The sequence below is a fragment of the Camellia sinensis genome, unplaced genomic scaffold, assembly GCF_055761805.1.
Source record: "Camellia sinensis isolate YWXY unplaced genomic scaffold, ASM5576180v1 Unanchor1, whole genome shotgun sequence".
Lineage (NCBI taxonomy): Eukaryota > Viridiplantae > Streptophyta > Magnoliopsida > Ericales > Theaceae > Camellia > Camellia sinensis.
Window position 1 is genome coordinate 14,980,236 of NW_028128987.1, and position 10,222 is coordinate 14,990,457.

Here is a 10,222-nt window from a genome sequence, read left to right on the forward strand (position 1 = left end):
GGCAATTGTGACTTTTCAACACAAATTATTGATGAGTGTTGTTATTAGTACCTCATAAATTATTTTGGATCTTTCAATTTTTAGCTCTTTTTTTTTTTACAATAATAACCTCAAATAATATTACTACAAAGGACATCATTAATTTTTTGATACCCTATCTCACAATTAAACCTACACACACCTTCTACATCTTGAATTAGGGTTTATGAGAGCACTTACCTCTATCACCACCCATCCATCTTCCCCAAATCTCACTTTCAAAACCTACGCACCCTCAAAATCTTGAAAACCTTTTGACGGAAATATTATGGTGGTAATAGTGGCAACCATTCGATTACCTACACTTTTCCGGCAATGACAATGAGTGGAAGTTTGTTTGGCAACCACAACTCCATAAAACGAGAAGTACAACAATAAAAGTTTTGAGGAGGTTCTGATGTTGTTCTTAACTCAGAAGAGATTGGCCTTATAAGTGTAAGTTTCTTAAAAAAATGGCAAAAATAATAAAATATGTTCGTCATTTTTTCGGAACTGAACTCCCGGGCATATGACCGAAATTTGGAAACACAAGCCCGAACATTGTTTATTTGTTTGAGAACCGGTAACCGAACATTTATTATTTGTTCAGAAACAGGTAACCGAACATTATTCATAGGTTTGGACCTATTTTACTAAGAAAACTAAACCAAATATTACAATTTTTTTTCTACAAGAGAAGAAATTATTATGAAAAAACTAAGAAATTATATGTGTATATATATATATATAGAGAGAGAGAGAGAGCATACCAACAGTAACAATGGTGGATGAGGCAGTAGAGACAATAATCACATTGTATCTTCTTCTTCTTCTTTGTGGGCTTTGTTAGGGTTCTTTTGGAAGTGAAATTTTTTTGGGGTGTGGGGAGATGTACATTCAATGGATGGAATATTTTTACAAGGATAATTTTGGTATTATTTGGAGGGGGGAAGAAATTTTAAGGATTTCAAAATTGATAAGTAGTGATCCAAAGAAATGGGTCCAAAATAATTTATGAAGTGTTATTTCCAAATGATAGGGGTAAAGTGTAATTGGCCTAAACCACAGGGAGGTAAATAGGATTTTTCCCTTTCTTTAAAGGAGATGAGAAATGGTTTTAAAAAAATATAAATCTATTTAGTTTGATTTTCAGTAATTTTTTGAAAAATCTAAAAGTTAATTTGGTTTAAAAAAAATGAAAAAACAACTTCTAATTTTCATTTCACCCCTTTTTCAAATTTCTATCCAAATTTATAATTAAAATACAGTCTTAAATTGTTTATTATGGTGCGTTTTGTGAAGCCCTAGTTCGTTATGGTGCCCCTCTATATATATATATTTATATATTGTGCCATTAAATTGTTTCAGTAGTTTGATATTAAAGTTACCTTACCCACATGTCCATTGTTGGGCTCAAAGGTTAATGGGTTGGGCCACAGCTGGGTTATACAGCGAGTATGGAATAAGATAAAATAAAAATAAGAAGGCCAAACCCTTGGAATTAAGGAACCATCCTTGACTACAGCTAGTTTGGTGAAATTTCTTAAAATTTTCTGAATTTTGGGAAATTTTTCAGTGTGCTTAAACTAATACAAAAATATCAATTGAATGAAATTTTACGATTTCGTCCCAATTTTTTAGTTTTGGGATGAAATTTTTTTCAATTTATAGAATGAAATTCATTGTTTTGGATTAAAATTTTGCGATTTAAGTGTGAAATTTCTAGTTTGAAAATTTGGGAAATTTCTCACTTTTCCTAAATTTTATGGAGAAAAATATCAATTGAACAAAAAATTTTAGTTTTTGAAAAATGTGATCAGGTTTGAGCACAAAAAAAAAAAGAAAAAGAAAAAGAAAATGTACTTAACCAAAAGAGGTGGATTGGGGAGAACGCGCGACGAATATGATTTCCAAGTTTGAAAACTGTAAACATTTCGGTACCGTTTGGTAACACTTACGTTTTCAGTTTTCTATTTATATTTATAAAAATTTTAAAAACTCAAATAAAAACTTATTTGGTAAAATTTTTGATTTATAAATTAGTGATCTCAGTTTATAAATTTAGCCAAAAAATGAAAACACAAAAAATGTGTTTCCGTTTTGAGTTTTGAGTTTTTTTTTTTTTTACCACCTAATACTAGCCACCACCCGCCACCATTTTCTACCACCGTCTTTTGCCACCACCACCCACCCCCACCACCACCACTCACTACCCACCAGCCACCACCAGCCACTACCCGCCACCACCACTCACCTGCCGCTCACTCGCCACCAATATCCACCCCTCGCCGCCACTACCACCACCCACCACCCACCTACCATCCACCTGCCACTACCATCCACCGCCCGCCACCGCCACCACCACCCGCCACCTACTTGCCACCACCACTCACCACCCACCCGCCACCACCAGCCACTCACCTGCCACCCACCCGCCACCACCATCTACCACCCACCACCACCACCACCACCACCATCACCCACCACCCACCCGCCACCCACCTGCACCCACCACCTGCTACCACCTACCACCTGCAACCACCACCACCCACTCGTTACCACTTACCACTCGTTATCATCACCCACCCACCCGCCATCTGCCACCCACCGGCCACTGCCACCTACCACCTGTCACCCCCACCAACCCCCACTCGCTACCGCCCACCACCCGCCACCGTCACCCACCCACTCACCCACCTACCATCACCACCCACCACCCACTTGCCACCACCCGTCCACCACCCACTCGCTACCACCCACCACCTGCCACCGTCACCTACCCACCCACCGCCACCCACCCGCCACCACCCACCACCACCAGCCATCTGCCACCCACCTGCCACCGCCACCCACCACCCGCCACCCACTTGCTACCACCCGCCACCGTCATCCACCCACCCATCACCACCACCCGCCATCTACCCGCCACCACCACCCACCGGCCACCACCCACCACCACCTGCCATCCGCCACCCACTTGTCATCACCACTCGCCGCCACCACCACCACCACCACCCACCCGCCACCACCCACTATCACCACTTTCCACCACCGTCTTCTGCCACCACTAGCCATTTCTCACATTTTTTTATATTTTTAAAATTTTTTAAACATTTTGTCAATTACCAAACGCGTTTGTAGTTTATGTTTTTCTAAAAATAAACAAAAATCAGTTTATAAAAATTTTGTAAATATAAACTGAAAACGTAAACATTACCAAACACACCCTTCACAATTTCATAAATTTTGCCACTGCAGAATTTTAGTGCTTTGTTTTGTTTTGTTTTATTTTTTACATTTCAAAAGTGTGAAAATTCATTAAATTCTGAAATGTTTTGGTTTTTAAAACTATAGAATTCCATTATTTTGAAAGTGTGAAATTTCGCAATTTCTGAACATAAAAATATTGTAATATATATATATATATATAAGGAACCTTTTCTTCATAATTTCATATTTCATAAAATCCTAACTATTGAATATTCATGGAGTTCAATTTTTCCAGCTATTAATTTTCCCAAAAATTACTTTGATCTTGATTTTTTTTTCTTCTTAAAATGCCTTTTATCACCTTAACAAAAAAATAAAATAAAATAAATTTGGATCTTGTTAACAAGTACCCCTAAGGCACAAGAAAAATGAAAAAAAAAAATTAACTAACACGAGACACTAATAATATTTATATTTACACTTCTCACTGAATTTAATATACTTTTTAAGACTTTTACCTATTTTCAATATACTTTTTAACTTAATTCCAATGTGTTTATGATAAATCAACACTAATTAAATAAATTCTCTATGTTAGTTGTTATTTATTCCTTATTTTGAAATTGATCATTCAATTATTTCCTACTTTTCAATAAAACAATAACAAGCCTCATGTATATGTTATTTTTCTCTACAACTTTTTTACTCACACACATACGTCACTTGCACTCATATATTGATTGTCATCCTTTTTTGAGCCTATATATCAGGCATTTCACAATTTTAAAATTAATAAGAAAATATAAGGTAGTGTTTGGTAGAGCTTTCTAAATATGATTTAAGAATAGAAGTTGTATTTTGAGTTTGTGAATTTTGAAATTATGATTTGAGTGTGAAAAATTTGTTTGGTTATGAGTTTTGAAAAGAATTTTAAATTGAGTTTGAAATGAATGATGTGACATATGATATTTAATTAAAAAACTTATAACTCATAATCAAACACACAATCCAAAATCCTATTCAAAGCTCATAAAAAAATTTAAAAAAAATTTGGAAATATTTTTTATTTAAAATTAAAAATAACGAAAAAAAAAAACCGTACACTGTTCCAGTCAACCAGTCGAACGTCTGGGGGGACGACTGGGTTAACCAAATTTTCTCATCTGGAAAGGAGTTTTCAAAAGTGGGTATAAAATTAATTTTTAAAAATTACAACCAAACACCACATACAAACCAAGATATATAATTACAATTCCAAAGTTCTTCCAAGCAAAACCTAAAATTTCACACAAAAAAAAAAAGTGTAAATATTTTTTTTTATTATTTTACATAATTCTTGTGTCAATTGAAATCTTGTTTGATAGATTTTGTAGAGTTTGTTTTGAAAATATAAATTTTATCAAAAATAAAATGAAATTTATAGAGTTTAAAATTTAGTTAAATCACACTTACCTCCCTTGACATTTCTGGCAAATATAGAGACCTCTCCCGTGGTTTCAATAATTACAGAGCCTCCCCTACTTTTGCTGACAATATGAAGATTCTCGCAATCCATTAATTTAGTATAAACGACGTTACGTGGCTATCCAAAATGACCATATTACGCCTTTGAATTTAGCAGGAAGAAAAGAAAATTACTAAATCAACCAATAAGCTATTTAAATGAAAATTTTCACTTACTTCCCCTGAGGTCTTGATAGACAAAACCTTGTCTTTCAAGCTCATCTGATCGCCTTCCATGGCAAACAACGACTATATACAGTTGTCCGCCATCGACGGTGTTACCCCGGAGTCAGCCATACGGAGAGACGGACTCCCCGTCGTTCCAAACATGACGGACCTGGAGACTTCCCCAAGAGGACATTCAAGAGACGCGCGTGATAAACGCACTAGAAGTTTTGGTCACTCACGGAGCCCAGAAGGACAGCGGCGGCGAAGAGAATCGCACGCTAGACGTTTGGAGCACAAGTTAAGGGACCAAGACGTCGTCATCCGGAGAATGGCGGCGGAGATGGAAGCTCTCAAACGGCATGTCAACGGGAAGGGTTTTGCTGGAGTGGGAGACCACAGTGAGCGCACCCAACTACGTCGTTCAAGAAGTCAGAGCTAGCGACACACTCCCTCCCTTTCTATCACCAGAAGTTACAGGGTTGGAGATTCCGACATGCCTGTAAAGAAGTCTAGCGTACAATATAGTACCTATCAACCCTCACGTCCGGCGACGACGTCGAGATATTCCTACTCCGCTCGCTCAGAGGACTTGCGGGCAATCGAGCCCGGCGAAAGACTCAAAGGGTGTCGACGCTTCAACGGCTATCTTACGGGGGTCACGCTAGTGAAGAGGTCATAATGCCACCACCCCGCCCAGCCGTGCCTCTCCTTCTAGACACAGATTTAGCGAAGCTGAACACCACCCCCTTCTCCCTTGAGATAGAAACCACACCGCTCCCCGCAGGCTTTCACTAGCCCAAGTTTACGCTCTACGACGGAAAGACTGATCCATACATGCATGTAAGCCACTTCCGACAAGTCATGGCCGGACATAGGCGCAATGACGCTTTTCTGTGCTTTATCTTCCCGTCGAGTTTAGGCGAGCTGGGCTTGAAGTGGTTTAAAAGGCTGCCGGAGGGAAGCATTGAAAGGTGGCAGTAGTTGACGAAAGCCTTTGTGACTCGTTTCAAGACCAACACTAAAACGCCAAAGGAGGTGGACCACCTTCTCAGTGTCAAAATGGAGTCGAGCGACACGCTCAAGGCATACAACTCTAGATACTAGGAAACCTTTAATGAGATTTTAGATTGCCCGATCAACCTGGCAATCACCCAATATAAGCGCGGTCTCCCGGTCGAACATAGGCTGCGGGACTCGCTTACCATGAACCAGCCGACCTCCATGAGCCAACTAATGCAGCACATCAATGAGCACTTCCGAGTAGAGGATGATGCGGCGGCGTTCACCGTGAAGACAACACCGATGGTAACAGACAAGAGGTCGGCTGGCAAGGTACACGCAGTCGGACAGGCGACTAACCGTCCAAATGGTCATGCTGAGGAATCTAACCATGGGTCAAATCACCAAAATCGTGGAAGGGGTCGTCGGAATGATCGAGCTGAATACCCCCGCGATGACGTAGCTAATGCTAACAGAAGGTTGAAAGCTCGGACGGGCATCACCACGATCTTTAAGATTCCAATCTATCGTAGACTTAGTGAAATCCGTGACGAGGATTACGTCCGGTTTCTTGCTAAGTTAGGCGACGCGCAAAAGGGCTTCAATCCGCAGTACCGCTGCACATTTCACCGGGAGTGAGGACACCGGACAGAGGACTATTTGCCTCTGAAGCAACACTTTGAGGAGTTAGTCGCAGCCGGACACTTAGATCTTTACATTTATGGGGGTGTTAAGGCCGCACATCCCGCCCCGGCTGATCCGCAGAGACCGGAGGACTTAGAGGCGTCCCCTCAAGGAGTGGTTAATGTGATCCACGACATAGTGGAGCCGGCACGTGTATTCAAGCTCCGAGGAATGATCAAAAAGGCAGAACACATGAGGGAAGTTTTGTCAGTCCAGCCCACAATCAAAAGGGGGAAGACCGAGGAAAAAGACGTGATTAGTTTCTCCACAAGGGACCTAGAGTGCATTCAAACGCCACACAATGACGCCCTAGTGGTCACTCTCCGCGTCAAAGAGTTCGATGTCAAGTGCATCTTGATTGACCAGGGAAGCTCGGTTGAAATTATGTACTACGACGCATTCAAACAACTCAAACTCCGAGACACAGACTTGGCTCCGACAACTTCGCCACTTGTAGGTTTCAACTCGCAACCGGAGTGGCCTTTGGGAAAAATAATTTTACCGGTCAAAGCCGGATCTGTGGTCAAGCAGGTGGAGTTCTGGGTATTGCAGGTGCCGTCTACATACAATCTGATCCTCGGTAGGGGCTGGCTTCACGCTATGCAGGCTGTAGCGTCGACCCACCACCAGGTTATGAGATTTCCCTCAGCTATGGAGGAAATTGAGGAAATTTGGGGCGATCAAGTCATGTCGATGCAATGCTTCGTGGGAGTGAATGGGAGCCGAGCTGCCAAAGGCTTCGTGCAAATGATTAAAGGCCTGGAAGACTAAAGTGTCCTTGATGACGTGGGCACCAGGGCCGAGGACAAAGCTGTTGAAGAATTGGTAGAAGTACGGATCAACACGGAAAGTCCAAACAAGTTCTTTTTGCTCAGATCAAGCCTGACCGCTCAAGAAAGGACCGAGATGGTAGAGTTCTTGATGGCAAATATTGAAGTCTTCGCATGGTCACCCTACGACATGCTTGGCATCGATCCAAGTTTTATTTGCCACCAACTCAATGTTTTCCCCGATGCACAGCCTGTCATTCAAAGAACAAGGAGATCGTCTCTTCATCATGCCGAGGTAGTCGCGAAGGATGTAAGGAACTTGTTTGAAGCACGGGCTGTTCAGGAAGTGCACTACCCTCAGTGGATTTCAAACACGATCGTAGTACCCAAGAAGAATGGGAAGTGGCGAGTTTGCATCAACTACAAGACCGTCAACCGAGCTTGCCCTAAAGACAACTTTTCTCTGCCCAGAATAGACCAGCTGGTGGATTTATCGGCCGGAGATGAAAGGCTCAGTTTCTTGGATGCCTATCGCGGTTTTCATCAGATTGCCATTCATGGCCCCGACCGTGAGATAACCTCTTTCACCACTCCAAGGGGACTCTTCTGCTATCGAGTCATGCCTTTTGGTTTGAAGAACGCCAGGGCAACTTTCTAAAAGATGGTGACCAAAATGTTCACCCCTCTGCTAGGCCGGACGATGGAAGGTTACATCGATAACATGGTGGTCAAAAGCAGGCATGAGGCAGACCACTTGCCCGACCTAGCCAAGATGTTCGCCATTCTCAAACAACACAAACTACGCCTGAACGCGTCCAAGTGTGCATTCGGCGTGGGATCCGGGAAATTCCTAGGCTTCCTAGTCACAAACCGAGGCATCGAGGCAAACCCTACACAAATCAAAGCCAAACAAGAATAAACGCAGCCCAACTCGGCGAAGGACGTACAGCATCTGGCCGGAATGGCCGTCGCGCTTAATCGATTCATAAGCCGGTCATCAGATTGCTGTTGCCCTTTCTTTCGAGCCCTGAAATCCAAGTTTTTGTGGGACTAGGAATGTGACAAGGCTTTGGCCAAGCTAAAGGCATATCTGTCTTCTGCTCCAATATTAGTGACACTAAAGCCAGGCGAAGAACTCTACCTTTATCTGGCCGTTTCTCAGCATGCAGTTAGTGCAGTCCTTGTCCGGTCATAAGGAATCTGGCATTTCCCCATCTTCTACGTGAGCAAAACCTTGCTACCAGCAAAGTCGAGATACTTGCCACTGGAATAACTTGCCTTGGCATTGATGATGGCCTCCAGGAAATTGGCGCACTATTTTCATGCTCACACAATCATCATTTTGACCGAGTTCCCACTCAAAGCCTTGTACGAGCGGGCGGATTTCTCTGGTCGAATCCTCAAGTTGGCGATCGAATTAGGACAATTCGACGTTAAGTTCCAACCCCGAACTGCCATAAAAGAACAGACATTGGCCGACTTCGTTGTTGAATTCTCACCTGGAATTCATCTAGTATGCCCGGTGGATCTTGCCACGGTAGCCGAGGAGGTGAATGCAGGCTCGCTAGAAATTGCACAGCACGACGATGTTGGCGACGCGGAACTTGCACGCCCCGCCATAGAACCTCCAGCCGGCATAGAACTGCAGCCCGGTGATAGGACTCCGGACTTGGGCATGGCAGATCAACCTGTTGGGTCCGGCGTTGCATCGCCAAGGGGGGATGAAATGGAACCGAACAGCAGCAAACTAGAAACCGAACAGCCGAGCAACCGTGATCCCATCGACCTTCAAGCCTCCCAGGACCCCTCAGAGTGTTGGAAGCTCTTTGTCGGTGAAATATGGAAACTTTTTGTAGATGGAGCCTCGAATCGTCACGGTGTCAGGCTAGGCATAGTTTTGATCTCCCTAAACGGTCTGACCATTGAACACTCTGTCACACTCAGATTCCCTGCGTCAAACAATGAGGCTGAGTACGAGGCGCTGCTGGCCAGACTTAAGAGCGCGCTCCAGTTGCGCACATCCGAGCTGATGGTTTATAGCGATTCCCAACTTGTTGTCAACCAAGTGTCTGGGGTCTACGAAGCTAAAGATGACAGAATGGCAAAGTACCAAGCTCTGGTAAAAGACTAGATCAAGCAATTCGAGGCGATAAGGGTCCAGCAAATTGGACGGGAAGAAAATGGCTGTGTGGATGAGTTAGTCGGTCTGGCTTCCATGGTCGACAGAACATCTCCCAGTCCTCTCCTGATTGAGTTTCTTCCAAGGCTAATTATTGAGGAACCCGAGCAGACAGAAGTACTCTGCACCGAGCTTGGCCCTTCTTAGATAAACCCTATTATCCTCTTCCTAAAAGAGCGGACCCTTCCGGCCGATAAAAAGGAAGCGCATAAAGTCTGGTGAAGTCAGAGCGGTTTGGCTCTCACCATCTGGCATTTTATACAAGAAGTCTTTCACCAGTCCTTACCTCAAGTGTGTACACCCAAACAGCGTGGAAGCTTTCCTGTACGAGATCTATGAAGGCATATGTGACAGTCACATCGGGGGAAAATCTTTGGCCTACCGTGCTATCTCGCAAGGATATTGGTGGCCGTGCATGCAAGCGGACGCTCAGAAATATGTTCGCAAATATGAGAAGTGCTAGAAGTTCGCCCACCAAATTCACCAGCCGGCCAAAGAACTTCTTCCCCTCACAAGCCCTTGGCCTTTTGCGATGTGGGGGCTTGACATAGTGGGACCACTCCCAACGGCACCAGGCAACCGGAAGTTCTTCATCGCGGCTACAAACTACTTCACGAAATGGGTTGAAGCTGAGCCCTTTGCAACTATCAAGGAGAAAGACGTCAAATGGTTTGTCTAGTAGAATGTGGTA

The 10,222-nt window shown here is 43.2% G+C and overlaps 1 protein-coding gene across 1 annotated transcript; it reads left to right on the forward strand.

The window, feature by feature from the left end:
• Window positions 1–8,643: 8,643 nt before the first annotated feature.
• Window positions 8,644–9,483, forward strand: LOC145814100 (uncharacterized). Its single transcript, XM_082910624.1, has one exon. It carries the CDS (start codon window positions 8,644–8,646, stop codon window positions 9,481–9,483), a length of 840 nt encoding a protein of 279 aa, XP_082766750.1.
• The last annotated feature ends 739 nt before the right edge of the window (window positions 9,484–10,222 follow it).

Coding starts and splice junctions, on each gene's coding strand:
- LOC145814100 (XM_082910624.1), top strand. CDS start 8,644: ATGGCCTCCAGGAAATTGGCGCACTATTTTCATGCTCACACAATCATC.